The sequence below is a fragment of the Chelonia mydas genome, chromosome 2 (assembly GCF_015237465.2).
Source record: "Chelonia mydas isolate rCheMyd1 chromosome 2, rCheMyd1.pri.v2, whole genome shotgun sequence".
NCBI classification, from domain to species: Eukaryota; Metazoa; Chordata; order Testudines; family Cheloniidae; genus Chelonia; species Chelonia mydas.
Genome location: NC_057850.1, coordinates 165,890,194 through 165,908,892, shown reverse-complemented (window position 1 = coordinate 165,908,892; position 18,699 = coordinate 165,890,194). Strand labels below are relative to the sequence as shown.

The window sequence follows — 18,699 nt, the reverse complement described above, 5'->3', positions numbered from 1 at the left end:
CCCTCAAGACTCATCACCACAGGCTTCATCTTTCACCGAGAGAGGTGTAAATGGCATTACACGTCTCAGTATCCAAAACCTTTAATGTGACAGCATAGAGTACCAAAGATCTCCAAAATTGGTATCAAAGGGACAATAATCAAACAGTCTTTATTGCTCAGGAGGGTGTGAGTGTGTGTGTGGAAAGAGATACAAATACCTATTTAGCTCACAAGATCCAGCCTCCTGAAGGCAAACAGAAAACGAGACTTTCCCCACTGCATGGGTCGGAGTAGACATGTTGCTTGCAGGGTAGGCAACCCATGTAAATGAGTTTCCCAACCCTGAACCGCACTATTCCCTATTCTTAGTTCTTTCCCATCCTTGCAAGGCTTATGTAGAGAGGCCTGGAACTATTTCCACGCTAGGGCTATTTTGTAACCTTCTTCCATGACTCCAACAGAGAGAGGAGAATGGAATCAAAATCCTTCCCACATGTAAAATGAAACAAAAGAGAAACCCTGTCTTTGGAGATTTACACACATACACATGCTTTCCATAAAGACAATTTTTCCTAGTCCCGAGGCAGTTTTTTATAGGTTTCCCTTTGGGTCCATTACCAATGCTTAGATATCTACAGCTAGGCTTTGATCAGCACTTAACTCTACAGTTCCTTTGAGAGCACCAGAGCGTTTCGTATTCTACATTAATTATAAAAGGAAGTATTTGTTTTCCTTCCTTAACAGGTGAAATGTAAGACCGGTTCATGAAATTTTCATGAAGCTAATAGATTAGGCCAGCATGACTAATATATCATCAGTTCTTGTCTGAAGTCCTATTGAGGCACCCAGTGACATTCAGATGTGTCTACTGAGAAGTAAAAAGACAGCTGGGTCCAGGCTTTTGAGTGATGTAATATACTGCAAATCAGTTTGGAACTTTGTTAACAGTAAATATTCAAAACACTACATCTACACCTAAACGTATCTAAAATTGGAACTGTTATCAGACAAATCCAGACCTGTATGGTGTAATCCTGTCAACCATTCTTATACCTAAAATGTATTGACCTAAATAAGGAAGAAAATCATGCATCACGGAACCTTTATGTTGAAATGAAAATTATATTGGTCTTGATTCTCCACTGCCTTGCACTTGCACAATCAAAGCATGTAAAATGCTGTCATTGGGCAATGACAATGCAAAGTGCAAGACAGTGCAGAATCAAGTCCATTGGCTCATCTAATCCATCCCTGCTCCCAGTACAGGATTATTCCCTCTGTTTTCTCGTGTGTTGTCCAGTATAGTTTTTTAATTGTCTCCAAGGATGCAGCTTTCATTGGATCACTGTGTCCTTCCACCTTTCCCTAGGAAGATTTTTCCTTAGTCACCACAAAAAACTACACACACTTTTTACATGCCTGTCACACAATCACTTTTAAAAGCTTTTTCCTGTGGTTACGAGAAGAATGCTCTAACAAATTTCAGGAACCCCTGCTATAAGAAGTAGAGGGGTTAGTAGCAACCCATTTAGGAGTTATTCCATGCCTCAGTGGATTGTTGAGTCTGGAGCCTATTGGTGACAAGTTAAATGTCAATAGTGTTAACTATTACACTGCTGATCATTCTAACAGAAACATCCAGCAAATGTGTCTCCATAATCCCAGACTGTCTCCCCGACTACCCTACGTACCAGAGGAGTCCAGAGAACAATTTCCCAATCCCAACAACTTTTAAGGTTTTAAAATTTGTTTTTGGAACAAAAGCAAAACCTTTTGAACGTTTTTGTTCAATGGCATTGTCAAAACAGCTGGTTTTGGATCAAAAATTTCACGCTTTTGATGTGTCTCTTTCTTTTGTCAAAAGTGACCAGAGAGCCCTGGGCCTCAAAAACTTTCCCAGCAAAAACTTTGTAAAAACCGATATGCCTCTGCAAAACATTTTGACTTCAAGTAATTCGTATTTTGACAGTCAGGCATGGTGGGTGCCTTTCGTGTGGTTTGCCCACAGTAAATTGATGCACTTGATCTAAATGCAAAACACAGTACATGAAGGCTCCTGCAAACTTTGCATGCAAAGTGTATTGTCTCCTTCATTGTCACTTATGACTGAATTGTTATAAATCTGTGCAAGGAAACCACAACATTTTTACCAAGAAAATTCGACTCGCTAATGCCAGATGGGGCATCTTTTTATTTATTTATTTATTTATTTTTAAATTCAAGTCCCTTGGTTCACTTATTGCCAGGGTCTGTTTCATTTAAGCCATGGTGGGATATTGATGAAGACTTGCTGCGCACTTTGGTTGAGTGCTAACTACCCTCAGCTTTCACTCATTTTAATCACGTTGGCCTTATTGTCGTAAGCCCCACGCCAGCCGTTCATTAACCACCTGCTAAACTTTAAGCATGTGAGTATTCTCATGGACTTCGCTTGCTTCACCAGGATTACTTGCATGCTTGATGTTAAGTACCATACTTAACTGCTACGCTATATGAGGGCCTTAGTTATTGCAACTCATTATTTTACAATCTAAAATCCATGGAAAGGTATTACACTCTAGTGTGTAAACGTGTTACCCTTAGTTATAATGATAGAAGAAGACAAAATATTAATGTTATATATTTTCCACTCCGTTGGGTTCAGTGTAGAACGAGTAAGAAAGGGAAATTTCAGAGTAACTGCAGATGTGTGGTGCTACCATAGAGAGCCAAGCAATTAGTCAAACAGTTGCTGTAATTAGGGTGTCTGTTGAGAAAGGGTATGGAATTGGCAGCCTGAGTACAATAGCCTTGTCTGAAAGGCAGCGTTGTACTTGCACAGAGTACAGCAAGAATACTAGGTATTTTTCTTCTCTGCTGCAATCCAGAGAAGAACAATGGGCTGGTCTAGTCTCACACGCTTTCTCAGAAGCCTAAAATATCAGTGATTTTTGTACAAGCAGCAACACAGGATTGGTCAGTCAGGGCTGTATTTCTTTGTTGGCTGATGGTACTAACAGTTAAGGGCCAGGGAAACCATCCAACAGCCAAAAGAAAGAAAAGCTCTATTTTGATTTGATCCAGTTGTCTGTTTTGCTATTAGTTTCTCAGAAATTTTCTTTTTCCTTGGACACTAACTCTGATTATCTTCACTGAGACTGATTTTGCGTCACCATAATTCCACTGACTCCAATGAAGTTGATTATCATTTATACCACTGTGAAAACAGAATCAGGCTTTGAATATTTGCAGAATTTGGAGCCTCTAGGCTAAACAGCCAAAAAGGGGTGATAAAGAGGGTTTTTCAATGAATATCACTACTGTTAGGTGGAGTGGATGTGGGGTTGTGATAGCAACAGCTTTATTCTTGGCCCAAAGCAACAGAAGTTGTTGAGCACAGTCACTGATTAACAACAAACTTCTTAAAATCCAACTTGGATGCAAAGGGAGCGGAGCAGATCTTCACAGAAGACTGGACCAAAACTCACATTTTAATGCTAATGGTGCGTGTGTGTTTGCATCTGAGGCAAATTCTCAAAATCATAATTTTGCTGAGAGTGGAAGTTTTACCATTTCTACTTTGAAAAGCTATATTGCATCTTGAAACTAACAAAATTTCATCCTGAACAAAATCACAGCTGTGCTTGAAGGCTCATGAGAATATCCATTTCCTCTCTCACAAGCCCTCTCTCTCTCTCTCTCTCTCTCTCTCTCTCAAAGTGAATATAGGTTGTTTTGCACAACTAAGGTGAATCATCCCATTAGCATAGACATTCTTTAAATGTTGCAATTGGAAGATCTTCACATGCTGGAAGCCTACAAAAAGGGAAAATTAGTTTCCAATATTGACTATATTGTGTGTGTTGGAAAAGAGAGTATTCTACTGTTCGAGAAGTGGGGATGGCAAAAATAGACAAATTCAGTTATCACCATATACAACTTAAAGAAAAGGAGTACTTGTGGCACCTTAGAGACTAACCAATTTATTTGAGCATAAGCTTTCGTGAGCTACAGCTCACTTGTAGCTCACGAAAGCTTATGCTCAAATAAATTGGTTAGTCTCTAAGGTGCCACAAGTACTCCTTTTCTTTTTGCGAATACAGACTAACACGGCTGTTACTCTGAAACCTGTCGTATACAACTTGTAATTCCATTCAGATTTCAGAACACCTTCATTAAAATAAAAATAACAAACAGTTTTGAAATTTTCAAAAGACCTTTTCTTATAAGGACTCCATCCAGCCTAATAGTCTCTTGCTGTGCGGGGGAAAGCTGCAGTGTTGTCCCATGATTTAGCATCTGCCAAGCAAAATGGTAGTTTGAGCCATTAAAATGACCACGTCTGCAGTCATAAACACCTGATTCTGCCTCTGGTCTGTTTATCCAGCCGTACCTCCCCTTTCTGATCAGTGGTTTCTGTAGAGATCCACTTGCAACCAATGGCTGTACATATAACAAATGAGCTTTGGTATTATTTGTATTATTGTAGCAATGTCAGGGGACTTTGAAAAGTATACATGATGAAGTTAAGCTGCTGTCTCCATACTGACCTTAAATATCCAATATCATTAAAATAATATTAAAAATATGGACTTTGCCTTTAGTCCTTTCTGAATCATTTCCACATCCGTTACTAATTCTATCTAGCCCTATTTATCCTTAGGCAAATAAAAGGATAGTGAAGACTGTAAACTTTTTTACAACTAGACTATGTGTTCTTAGATTTACTCTGTGGCATTTTTTGAAGCTGATCTACAACTAATTCCAGCCAGCACTGCTGTGAATAGAGGAGACCACCCAGGACACCAGACCCTACTCTAAAGGATAATTTCAGTCCTAGATGGTCAAGTTGAAAACTAATCCAACAGACTAATTTGAGGTTAAAAGATACAAAGAAGGCACCATCTGCCCTGCACTTTGCAAGTGTATTCGATGACATGGTGTCTACAAACCACAGTTGAGTTTGGATTCCCCTAAAGCAGTTCAGTGCATCCACATGTCAGCCCTGTGTTTGACACAATGGTGCTGGCATGTCCTCACTTTACACTTTTCGCTTCTGGTTGGTATCTGTGCATGCTTACTGCCACAGCTGCCCAAGCAGAGCATTTGGAGAATTTTGTCATATTTATTACCAGAGCCAAATCACAGAATTCACAAACCAGAGAAGTGGCTTTATTCCAGAATGGCTGCTTCCACAGAAGAGCTCTTTGCCATGTTTGCTACTTTTTGATTCCCAGTGGATTGATAAAGATGGACACTTGGCTGCTGTAAAACGGAGAGATGGGATGGAGATTAAGGGATTCCTGAATATCGAAGGAGACTGTACCAGTATAGTTCCAGCCCAGCTTTTACAACCCAAATAACTAAATGGCCCTATTTATGGTCCTGAGTAACGACTAGGGTGGCGCATGGTATTTAGAACCAAAAATCATTCAGCTTCTTTGTGGAATTGGGATACTTTTGCCTAACTAGCCTGGCAGTGACTGGTTGAAATTTCTGAATAAGGAAGGCAGCTTTCTTTTTTCTTCCTCAACCCTATAATTCAGCAGCAGTACAGCTGTAATCTATGGACAAGATAATTGCTTTTGCTATGTGAAGGTTAGCTACATGTAATAACTACAGCTTCATGACACTTATTTGCTCTGGGCAAGTCATCATTTGCGGCTATTGTGGACAAGTGTCAGGCAATGAACACGGTCCTGCTGGGATATGTTCTTACCATTAATGTCCTGGAGATAATGGAAGGATTTGAAGAGTCACCAAACGGTGATGGAGAAAATGAACACTCTTGCCCATTAACAGCTCCCCAGTGGTGCACCTATGTATCATTGCCGCACAGACTATTCATTATTCCACTCTGATGCAGATCCTAGTGGAGCATGTACACGAGTTTCTAGATATTAATGTTAGCTCACCAGTCAGTTAACAAGAATTTTGAAGAACTCCTGTTTGTATCCAGGGAAGAAGAATGGCACACTGTATATTCAAAATGGATGTTGATAAATTGGAGAGGATTCAGAGAAGAGCCACAGGATAATTAAAGGGTTGGAAAACGTGCCTTATAGTGATAGACTCCAGGAGGTCAAACTATTTTGCTTAACAAAGAGAAGGTTAAGAGGTGACTTGATTACAGTCTATAACTGTCTACATTGGGAACAAATATTTAATAATGAGCTCTTCAGTCTAGTACAGAAAGGTGTAATATGATCCAATGGCTGGCAGTGGAAGCTAGATAAACTCAGACTGGAAGTAAGATATACATTTTTAACAGTGAGAGTAATTAAACATTGGAACAATTTCCAAGGGCCGTGGTGGATTCTCCATCACTGACAATTTTTAAATCACGATTGGATGTTTTTCTAAAAAATCTGCTCTAGGAATTATTTTGGGGGCATTCTATGGCCTGTGTTATACAGGAGGTCAGACTAGTAGCTATTTAACACACCATGGCTCTGCCTCAGTCCCAGAGTATACACATGAGAAACCACTTGAGGCCATGTGGTCTGAAGAGAGTTTTGGAGCTAGAGAAGTGATTCTGAGCTATCAAGACTCTGGTGCAGATGCTTTGCAACACAAAAGGAACCTAGATGCCTAAGAAGAGAAAGTTAAACTCCATAACGAGCAAGCCTCTGGATGCAGTGATTGTATCAGTGGTCTTTAATGGCAACCTATTACAATATACACCAAAGAAGAAAGAACAGCTACGCTTTAAATACTGACCTGAGTCATAAATAATTTCTCCGATTTCTGCATCTCCTCCAGTAATGGTTTTCCTATCGAAATTTTCTTGTTTATTCATTGAAAACGCTACTGTGTTTCTGTGACAAAGTATCAAGTGCTGTAAGCGTGCAGCCATATGCACAACTACCAGGGTTGGCAATATAGAGCTAGCAGGTAGACACTGCAGTGATGGGCAATACAGAAAAATTATGATCACAGATTAAATAGATGAGATTCCCTTTGAAAATAGTCCTCAATATTCTGTGGATGGCCAAACCTGGAACTTCCCATCCAAACTTTAGCCTAAAGCTGAACTGATTCTTTGGCCCATCTCTACCACAATCACTCACTTGTTTACTTTAGGCTGTGCAATAAAAAAGAGAATTCCTTTTTTGTCACACAGTTTGCTGGTACTGTATAGCAGTCCCTAAAGGCTGGAGAAATTGGAATCCCTTCTGGTTAGCAATGTCTAGTATCACTAAGGCAGAAATCTCACTAGAAGCACAACACGATCTCCCACTGTTAGGGAGAAATAAATTTAAAAATCCTATAAAAGTCTGGATTGCCTCTTGTATTTCATTTAGATTCTTGAATGGTTTGGGGTTGAGCAGAGTGGCTTTGAGGTATCAGGCAGAGGGGAAAGTTTCTTATTTAAAAATAAAAATACAAATCACAGCGGACTTTCTTTTTTTAACTTTATTTATTTTAGGATCTTGGGCTTGTGACAAGTGTATTTTTAAGACAGTCTTGTGAGTTTTCGGGAACTGATGTATTATAACATGAATCTTTGATTCCCGTTTTACAGCCAGTGCTGATTTCCCATACAATGGTCAAGCTATAGGAGATGGAGTTAACAGGAACTCTGCCATTATTGGAGGTAAGAAAAATATATGCATTGGTAAGATGTTTTGTGGCTTGTGCATAGAAGTCTGAAACTGCAGAAAATTTGTTCAAACTGTTTGGTTGAGTAAAGGGCTTCCCTACATGGGACAGTTATACCAGTGTAAGGTAAGGTGTGAATTTAAACCACTGCAGTTATACTGGGCTAAGGAGGTCTACCTGGGGAATTACATCAGTATAAGAGTGCCTTTTTTCAGTTTAGCTTATGGCACTTTGGAAGCTATTTAAGTTAAAGTAAAAAAAAGCTACTTTTATTCAGTGTAGTTGTATTGGTAGAACTGGTAACATTTCCTGCAGTTTAGTGTAATGAATTAGTACACACCAATCAGCATGAACCTGGGGCCTGCTCCTGCTCCCACTAAAGTAGGTTCAAGCCTGTAGATTCAAAGGCTCTAGGTCAAGCACACTCTGTTATGCTCTTGGCATGATTCAGCATCATGCTGACCTCACCTCTACTTAGAGGCCAGATTCTGTCCTAGCGCCTGACAGAACCTCATTATAATTACAAATGCACAAGTTATTAATTGCAGAATTTGGCCTCAGCATCTAAGGGCTTGGTCTACACTTAAAACGCTGCAACAGTACAGCTGCAACACTTCAATGAAGACACTACCTATGCCGATGGGAGGGGTTCTCCTGTCAACATAGGTATTCCACCTTCCCAAGAGGCGGTAGCTAGGTCAACGGGAAAATTCTGGCTACACCGGGGACTAGGTTTGTTCAACTGCCTCTCTCATGGGATGTTCATTTTTCACTGCTTAGTGAAACTGGCTTGTGAGTAGGATTTTTTTCTTAATCATAATTCAGAGATTATCTGCAAAATGTGGATCCTGATTCAGATTTATACATACATATATGTATCCTTAGGTCTCCTGGCCTGCACCATACAAAGGGGTATTCAGATAAGAGGGTGGGGTCTGAGCCCCTCTTTAATTAGCACCATAGTATGCTAGAGAGAGATAGTATTGCCACGTTAATCTCCAAATGCATTCAAGTATTTTTCTAAAAGATAAACCTTTCATCTTAAAATCTGTTTTAGGGAGAAATTACCACAGCTTCCTTTCATTTAGCCACAATGAAACAGCTTCAATACGGGGGATAGGGAGGCAGAAAGAGAGAGTCTGTAGCCTGGTGGTTAGAGCACTCACCTTGGGGGTGGGAGACTGAGGATCCAGTCCCCCTGATCCAAAGGGGTTTTTTAATTATTTATGCACAGGAACAGCTTCAACAGGAGAGATTTAGGGGTTTCCACAGAATATCCCATAGCCCAGTGGTTAGAGCACTCACCTGAGACATGGCAGATCTCTGTTCAAATCCCTTCTCCTCATCAGGTAGAGGCAGGATTTGAACTAGGGATTGCCCATACCTCAGGTGAGTATCCTAACTTCTGGGTTAAAATCTACAAGGGAGTCATTCCTCTTAAAATGACATAGGTGCCTAATCCCAAGAGAGGGTTTACATCTGAGAATTCAAAGCAGAGGGAGGTGCCTCCCTGCATCCAGACTTAGGTGCCTATTTCTGAGAGGAGTCGGGGCCGGGGGGGGAGGTCTTGTACACCTCTCCCTCAGCTTGCCATCTCCCATTGGTTATTTTAGACGTCTACTGTGCTTGCTTTTGTGAATCCCATTCTGAGGTGCCTATCTTTCCCCATTCATTTTATAGGGAGCCTGAGAGCTCTGTGAATCTCATTAATTTTTCTGGTCACCTAAAAGTTAGGTGTGGTGATGGTGACTTAAGTATCTTTGTTAATCTAGCCCTTATTATCAAACCTGCCCCTTTTTATGGTTGAAAAACTAAGTGTCTATAGCTGGTTGGAAAATAGAAAAATGTTTACAAATTTTTTTGTGAAAAAATAAAAAAAAATTGAAATTGAAAATATTTTGACGAGCCCCAGCGTTTATCCCCCATATGAACTGGGCTCCCTCCGAGCACAGAATTGCATCTCTGAATATGTGGAACTGTAACTAAACAACAACCTGAATGCCCAGCTCATCAATTACCAAGCCTCATATAAAACGACTGACTACGGAAAAGAAAAGGCTTTCTAGGATTGTTAGCGTGAGAAGCTTGCAGTTTTCCACTCTGGATGAAACTCACACACCCACAGAGGGCCCATCCGGCCGTCTGCACCATAGATGTGCCACTTTAACACCACTGCCGCCCAAAGGGAACAAGAGGAAGGTCATTAAGGGGGCTTGCTATGTCAAGGCACTCAGTACTTGCCTCAACTAGGCTATTGCAGAGGTAACTCTAAATAGGATGGTGCAGTTGAGAATAGGTCAGGTGAGGGGCAACCTCACCTGATCTCTTGGGGGTTCAGAAGGCCAGCACCCACTATCCCAGACAAATGCAATAGGCATCATAGAAGGCCTGTGCTGCATCTCCATGGCCTACCTACAGATGACATGTGAATTCTGTCCCACAAGGAGTTGCCCTGACAGAGTCCAGGTAACTCATCTTCATTTATACTGGTATTCAGTGGGAATAGTTGGGCCCTCTGTCTCTATGACCACCCATGAAGCACCAAACACACCTGTATAAATAGTAATAATGATGAGGTTCAACCATTGCAGTAAGGATTAGGGGATTCTGTTTGATTAAGTTTTGGAGTAAACCACAAAGAAATTCCATGGACATTAGTAAAGCCAAACAAAAAAAGTGCCAGATTAGGGTAAACATTTGAAGTAGACAGTAAAATCAAGCCCCCATGGAATTCCTGAATTTTATTTTATTTTTTCTGCTTCTGTCATTCCTCCTATCCATTAGGTGTCATTGCTGTTGTGATCTTCACCATACTTTGCACGCTGGTGTTCCTGATACGCTACATGTTCCGTCACAAGGGAACCTACCACACCAATGAGGCCAAGGGGGCGGAGTCTGCTGAGAGTGCCGATGCAGCCATCATGAACAATGACCCCAACTTTACGGAGACCATCGACGAGAGCAAAAAAGAGTGGCTTATCTGAGAGTGTGTGGAGGGGGTTGGAAGCAGGGCTGGGTGGGGGTGGGGATGACTCTTTTAGCGAGGAGAGAACGCTCTACTTCAGACTCTTGAGCACATCTAGTAAAAAGATCAGCACAAATGGAAGAGCAAGCAACAGGCAAAACCGATGAGACTGGAAACAAGGATAACACACACATTTAAGAAAAGTACTTTTTAATATTCATTTGCAACGAATTGCCCCTTCTGTATCCCAACAACAACAAACAACAGCTTTTAGAGCTTCAGCATTGGTTAAAATTTGTCAGTAATACCTGTCTTTTCTGTGTGTGTTTAGAGGTGTTCTAAATACCCGTGATGATAACAGGGCCAGTTTTCTACATTTTTTAAAAGCCCTTTAGAATGTGGATATTTCTGTCTTGAAAACAGCTTACAAATCGATACATCCTCAAAGTGTTCTTTTCAGTCATGCATAGTCGGTTCCAGACAGGTTGCCATAATACTGGTTCACATATTGTTTCATTTGGTGGTGTTTGAATTTTGGTTTAAAAGTTCTAGGGGAGGAAGTGGGGTAGGGAAAAGAGGATCAAATCATATTTGCCAATTTTCAATCATCTTGTGCCAACACTTTAAGATTCTCCCACTTTGGCACAGGCATTTCAAAATGTTGATTGTGTATAGTACTTATCAGCAATGTAAAAATATTATAATTATTCTGACTATAGGAGAGGAGTAAAAGCACAGGAAAATTTTTGTTTTGGTTTGTTTATTTAAATCAGAAGGGGTCTGTAGACCTAATCTGTTTCTGTAACTTTGGCTATGATACTGCTGACCTGAGGCCACATGGCGGTTTCAGTTTAAACTCAGCTCTGCCTGTGATATATTGGCGTACACTGTATGTAGGCATAAGCATTGTAGTTGGGAATTAGAGTCAGACTTTACTGTTTGTTTGCTTCATAGGCTGTCACAGAACTATTGGTGCAGTTCTAAGGAATTTGCATTTGATCCAACAGTTTTCACATAATACTTTTCTGTCATTGGCATAGCAATTTAGTTTGTTCTTTAAATCTTTGGTTTAAATCCCTTTGTGAAGAAAGCCTCTGTCCAGTGTTCTCTCGGGCAGTAAGGTAAAACCAGAGGCTTAAAGAGTCCTGCTCATAGAGAGGGCAGCAGAAACACACAGCATGAGAGCAGAGTTCCTTTTTTTAACAGATTGCCTGATTGCCTGATCAGTTTCACTGTCTTTTTGGAGTAATGACTAAGGACTGCAAAGGCAATATCTAGTGCTTCAGGGATCACAATCTCTCAGACCAGCTGAATGTCAGGCATGTCACTGAGAAAGAGGCAGTTAGTTTGCAGAGAGGGTAAGTGGTAGCCTGAATAGTTAATTTCATCCTTTGATGGCAATAAAGTGGTTTTTGCTTCTCCACTGCAAAGGAGCAGGAGTCTCCAATAACCTTGATTAATGGAGACACAGGGCCTTATGGGTAGTTATGCGTGGAACAGAATGAAGATATGAATGTATAGCAGGACATTTACTGTGCATCAAAAACCAGAATCAATACTAAGAATTTCTTATGAAAGGATTTATGCCTGTGGCATTTTTGGTGTCATGTAACCTTATAATATTTACAGTTTTGGTATGCACAGCTTTAATCCATTCCTTCAGTACCTATTTGCAAGACTTATTTGAAATTCAGATGAACATCACTCTGAACTAAGCAATGCTGTTTTCTTTTAGTTCCTTCTTCCCCTTTCTTTATTTTTGCTTTATAGCATTATTTTGTTGGATGTTGTAAAGTGAAAGGACATTTTTTTTAATTAGAGATGGAATATTGGAGCATTTTCAGGATTCCTTTGTATTCATAGGTCTTAAAACTGCTTCCCTGTGTATAAATGCACAGTTAGCAGACATGGCAACAATTTAAGACATTGGGTATGTGTCAAGGCCTTTTGTTAAAACTCTCCACAGTCTCTCTCTCAAACGGGACTTGCTGAATCACTATAGCTAATGTAGATCTCAAACCCACTACTTTCTTCAGGGTATGGATTTGGACTCAGTATGTAAATTTGGCCAGTTTTAAGAAAGTTATTGTCTGTTTCTCAGGTATCTTTATGGCGGCGGGGTCCAAACAGGAAAGAAACCCATCTTTGCCCCACCCCATGCTTAGCACTGGTTTGCCTCAAAAACTGTCATCTCTCTCTTTGAGTGAGAAGTCGTTATTCTTGTTTAAGATCAGTGGGTATAAGAAGAATATCCTCCCCCTGAGGAGTGTCAAAACAACACTATAGCACTTTGAAACTAATCTGCCATACATCACTAGCTATTCAGGCCAGCCACCTCTACTGTTGGGTGGGTAGGTCACAAAAATCTTCTCTTCTAGTGAAGAAAATCCCACTTTTCCTTATTGATTTTAGTTTATTAATTTAATTTCAAATGGTATTTTAGGCATTCCCAGCAAAGACTATGCATGTTACTTCAGAAGGCCCAGGTACAGCAAATGAGAGCAGAGCGCCCATTTCCTTAGGCTGTGATTTTTGTTGCAGTAAAAAGGCTGACTTTCTAACTGAATTTAGCGTGAGAAGTGTCAGCTCTGCCGCCTGAGACTGGAGTCCCATGGTTCTTCACACAACCAAGACAGCAGAAGTCACCGCAGAGACACACTGCCCAACTAACATGCCTCATCCCTGCGCTGGAAGGGCAAGTGGATAGTTGTCTCTCCATGTCCAGTCAAGTCTTCGGGGACTTGGTTGACCTAGCAACAAGCATATCAGTTATGACAGTGGTCTTTGTGATGATGATGTCTGTTCATTAATAACTAAACTCAGACCACCAACTCAATTCACATGAGGCCCTGAGCAGCCATCTGATGGAAATGATGGACTCGGTCTCGATTCAAACCCGTGCAATAAAGAAGAAAGGCAAAGTCAATGCCAGTACCCTTAATCATCTGGTCTCCCAACCTTCTCTCTCTCTCAGCTCACAGACTCAGAGCTCTTCATGTGAAGCTCATGAGAGCTGTGTAAATTTGTGTTGAGCTCTTTGCAGGAAAGCCTCATGCAGTGAGGAGAAGAAGCTGGTAGTAAACTTCAGTGTTATGATTATTTTCCTGATTCAGTAGGAATAAGGAGTTGCCTTCATAGACCCAGGAGCTATTTGTATTAATGATTGAAAATCTTATTGAGAGCTGCATTAGCAATAGTGTATTTCCTTAAACTGGAAGGGAGAGAGCTCAGCAGGCTGAGACAATGGATTTGACATTGCAGACTGACACACCAGTATTCGATGGTGGAGATGGTGTCTTGGCTGCCGGTTCTTGTAGCCTTTTCCTAGAATGCCTTGTAGATAGAATGCCATGGTGACTAGTCTTACGTAGGACAAATACTAGCCCTGCAGGGCCCCAGGAACTGAGAAGCAGCAGACTAAGATGGGTAGCTTGCAAAAGAAATGGTGATATTTTATATGATTCATGAGGGGAGTTCACGGGTACTTCTGGTTGCTAAGAGAGTTTGTACTGACCAACTGAGCAGTTAAAAGGGCAGGTAATATCTTGAGTTTGAGGTAGTATCTTCCTGTGGTGGCTAAACCTGAATCGTAACAGAGTGAATCCTGATGCGCACACAACACTGCACTTGCCCTGAAATGTACTCAGATATCATAGGAGCATAGTGCACATTCAGCTGAGTCAGTTTACTCACTCATTTTAGTCCCTTTCCCTGTTTGAACATGTGGGGAATGTGACTCTAAAAGGCCTGCTCCTGCTCCTGTTGAAATCAATGGCAAAATTCCTGTTGATTTCTGTGGGGGGCAGATTGTGTCTAGAATCAGGAGTGTCGGTCTAGTGGGGTAATGCTAAGGGGCATTTGGATCTACAGTCAAAATAAAGGCACCCAGGAGATGAGCTGTGAAGTGCCAAAGAAATTTTGTCCTATCCAAAATGGTAAAAATTAAAATGTTGATAACAAAACAGCCTTTAATAGAAACCAGCACTCTAATCTGTTGTTTCTTATGTGTTCATTCAAATGCCCCTTATTCCATATTAGAGTCAGTTGACATTAGAAATGACCTTTAAAATCAGAAATAAATATTAAACAAAAATGTGAAATTTCAGTTAGGACTATAGGATTTGTGCCTACCATACGCACTGCACCTTTGGTCTCTTACACATAGTTATGTTCTTCACAGCTGTTACCACTTGAAAGGTATGGAATTTGCAACATGTTTTTAATGATGCTCAAGACAGCATGATGCATATAAAAGGGTGGTTTTCCTTATTTCACAAAGATTGCCAAAGAGAAGGTGTATAATTACAAGTTTATGGTAGAGCTATGAATTCTTTTTAGAAGAGAGTCTATTCCGTGATTACATTTTCATCAAAACGGAGTCTCTTTTAATGGCAGATGCATCTAACTTCCAGGGTACCAATTGAAATGTGAAGCTGTTTCTCCGGCTGATAAGCAGTAGCTTTTTAATATGGTTTCTCACTCAGATTATCTTCCATTGTGTCATAAGCATGGTGACTCTTGAAGGGTTACATTGTTGAAAAGCAGAATCTAAATTCTGTCTTTGTTAATCAAAATTGGTATTCCATCCTAGAGATATGAAACAGGAATCTCACCCTCCAAAAGCAACAGCATGTAAATTAGAACGAAAGAAGGAAAATATGTATGTATGCCTAATATCCTTTGTGAATGTCTTTCCTTTAGTTAAAAGTTCTATTAGAAACCAGATTGATAAATAAAAAAAATAGAAATTCTACATAGTTTTAATTATCCTAACAGCTGCTTCCTTGTGCTTTGTATGTTCTGATCATTGTCTATATTTTTTCTTCCTCTAACAATAGGAAGTCAATTTGGAAAGGACAGAAGTCTCTGCCTCGTGAGAAAAGACTCAAAATATGCAGGGACTCATATCCTCTCCAAAAGGACTTGTTCCTCGTTGCAACAAAGAAGGCAGTCATACACACAAACAGTGATTGCTTAAAAATAAGAAACTGTTGCTTGACTGTGTTTAGTTTTCATTTCAACCAGCCTTGATTACATGCTGGAGGCCAGCTCCTAGGCTAGTGTAAGTCGGCATAGCTCCATTGACTTAATGAGAGCTGTACCATTTTAGGGCAACTGAGGATCTCGCCTCAAAAGTTTGGTCTGCACAAAATGACTGCTTTTGCTGTGATTGTCGCCATTCAGGTGCCTTTGCAGGCAGTGTTAAGGAAGTTTTGCTGTTGCTAGCATTCATCGTGCATCGTATCTTCTACATGGGGTAGTATTAAATACCTATCAAAGTTCCATCTCTTAAAATAACATAGTATAGTCCATTTGTGTTCCTTCAGCGCCATACTTCTGTCTTTGAATGTGGATGTGAGCCTACTATTGAATGCAGTGAGTTGTGTATGCCTATCTAAGGGCAGAATTGTGCCCTCTGTCTGTTAATGGGTTAAATTATCAGGTTCCAGAAAGCCTTTATATTAAATCCCTTCATAAAAGTATATGAATTGTACTTGAATAAAAGTATGTGAAACCAAGCAGGGAAACATGAATGCTACAAGTACCAGTGAGTCAGGGGACATAGTTATATCATTGTCCCCAACCTGTTGTGCTGTCTACTACAAATTGCCTTGATCATGTTCCAAAACCAACTACAACCCTGGTTCTGTCTAGGACTTTAGCTCAGTTTCTAGAACATGATTACATATACATGACAAATTGTGACCCTGTTGTACCCTGGCAGTCCTGACTCTGCTATATTTACACTGTGGGAGCTCAAGAGGGGGAGAATAGTTGTATGTTCTAGTGGAAGTAGGGTTACCCGATGGCAACTGTGAAAAATGGGACAGGGGGTGGGGGGTAATAGGCGCCTATATAAGAAAAAGTCCAAAAAACAGGACTGTCCCTTTAAAAATGGGACATCTGGTCACCCTAAGTGGAAGGATGTTCATCTTGATGGGAGTACTGTCATGTGGCTAGAGCAATGTACTGGGATTGAAGACCTGTCCATTTTATTATCATCTCTGCTACTGACACACTGCACCTTTGGGCAAAGCTTTAACCTCTGTCTGCTTCAGTTTATCCACTGTGTGTTTCACGGAGGTCAGTGTGTGTGTGTGTGTGTGTGTGTAAAATACAAGATTATTTTGAGTGTGATGTGTATAGTTATTGAATAAGCATTCACAATTGCACTTCATTCTGAAGACTTTAAAGTGTGTGAGTGTGGCAAAGTGAAAATGAGGATTATATCAGAACCATTGCAGGGTTCAAAAGTGTCAGGTGATAGAGATAACTGTCTATCTTTAAATTCAGCAGGATGAGGGAGAAGAAGGCACTCAATTTTGCCCACACTGCAGTTTTGCTGTTGACTTGAATGGGAACACAGCTGGACCTAGTACCCTGAACTGCATTTCTTTGGCCATCCAAAATACAGTTGCAGGCTAAGTTTAGCATGACATAGCTTTTGTGCTTGGGGTGTGAAAAATTCACAACCCTGAGCACCATAGTTGTGCCGACCTAACCCGTGGTGTAGACGCAACTAGGATGATGAAGGAATGCTTCTGTTGCCTTAGCTACCCCTGCTCCAGGAGGTGGATTCCCTGCAGTGATGGGGAAAAACACTTCCCTTTCTGTAGGATGCATCTACACTAGAGTTCCAGCAGCAGAGCTGCAGCGCTGCAATTCTACATCTCCTGTGACATATGACTCCGCTTTTCACGTACAAACAATTCTCCTGCCAAAAAGCATTAAAACTAAACTTTCAGGGACTTCAGTGAGTCAAAGAGAGAGAAGGAAAATTGTTGAGGCAACAAAAACAAAACCAGGTTAGGCACTCTAAAAAGAGAGCATGGCGCGAAGAGGTTTCAGCACAGAGAACGTTTATTTTGATTGTAATGAGGTTTTCTGTTTCTCAGACATCAAATGAGAAAAGCAAAGCATGGCAGCTTTGAAATAAAAAAAAAAAAAACCTGAAGCTGTGAGTAGAATCAGGTGCCCAATTTGCTTCATCTGGTTCCCTTCTGAAACATACCAGGCTGTGATATTGACTGCTTAGGCCCCTGTTGGGCATCTACATTTATCGACCAGGACTTGAGAAAAGTGTGTATCTCTTGCTTTACCGAGCAATTTACAGTTGCTGTAAATTACCTTTTGCAGAGTTAATTCTGCCCTTTGCACAAGCTGGAGCAGTGACATTATCATTTAACTCATTAGAAACATAGCAGAGATATTCTGCCCTTTGCACAAGCTGGAGCAGTGACATTATCATTTAACTCATTAGAAACATAGCAGAGATATTGATTGGTGATAATATATGGTAGCCCCTGCCATTCCTGAGCCCAGTAAATGACTGTGGTAATGAGCATTGATATGGAATGAAGGTTGGTGTCCGGCACATTGAATCAGGTGGCTGAGATTTCTAGGAAACAAGAAATAGGAATTTGTTCTGAATGAAACTCAAAAACAAAAACCTAACTTGATGTTTGCGGGATTGTTTTGCTAGCTAATGGATGAGCTATGCATTTATAAACTCTTTAGTCAGCATTCTCCTCTCCAGTATGTAGTGTGAATTGTTAGCTACAGCGAGACAGTTCTCCTCAGAGTATGTGTGTTGCATGGTGTGCAGACATAATCAGTACAGAATATACAAAACAGTGCTGTGCATAGCGGCGCCTTTACATGCAGGTCAGATTGAGAGCAGAGAGGAAAGACGGTCATGTGGTTGAAGGGCTGGCATGCTGGGTTCAAATTCTGGTTCTTTCCCAAATTTTTTGTGTGATCTTGAGTAAGTCACTTCTTCACTCTATGCCTCAGTTCCCCATCTAGGAATGGGGACTCATATCTTTCTACCCCCAGGGATGATGTGAGGAGAAGTTCACCACTGTTTGTAAAGTGCTCAAATGCCACGCTGACAGATCCATCTAAATACCTAGCTAGATGGAATTTTGTTGTTTGATAGATTGGGTGCGGGGAGTTAAATCCACCCTTTCACTTCAAACTAGATAGATCTAGCTAATTTACACAGCCCCCGTTACCAGAGTATGTGAGCACCTGACAAACATTTATTCTCACAACCACCCTGTATGGTATTATCCCCTCTTTCCAGCCAGAGAGCTGACACTCGCTCAAGCTCATACATGCAGTCTGGGGTGGAGCTGGGAATCCTAAGTCACTGGCCAGGGGCCTAACCAC

General features: G+C 40.7%; 1 protein-coding gene across 1 annotated transcript in view; it reads left to right on the top strand.

Annotated features, from left to right (window-relative positions):
• CNTNAP2 (contactin associated protein 2) overlaps positions 1 to 16,669 on the top strand; it is a 1,647,636-nt gene extending 1,630,967 nt beyond the window's left edge. Inside the window, exons 23-24 of the mRNA XM_037889980.2 lie at positions 7,486 to 7,557; positions 10,347 to 16,669. Of these exons, the coding sequence (XP_037745908.1) occupies positions 7,486 to 7,557; positions 10,347 to 10,546 (272 nt within the window). The 3' untranslated portion in view covers positions 10,547 to 16,669. The remainder of the gene's footprint in view (positions 1 to 7,485; positions 7,558 to 10,346) is intronic.
• The last annotated feature ends 2,030 nt before the right edge of the window (positions 16,670 to 18,699 follow it).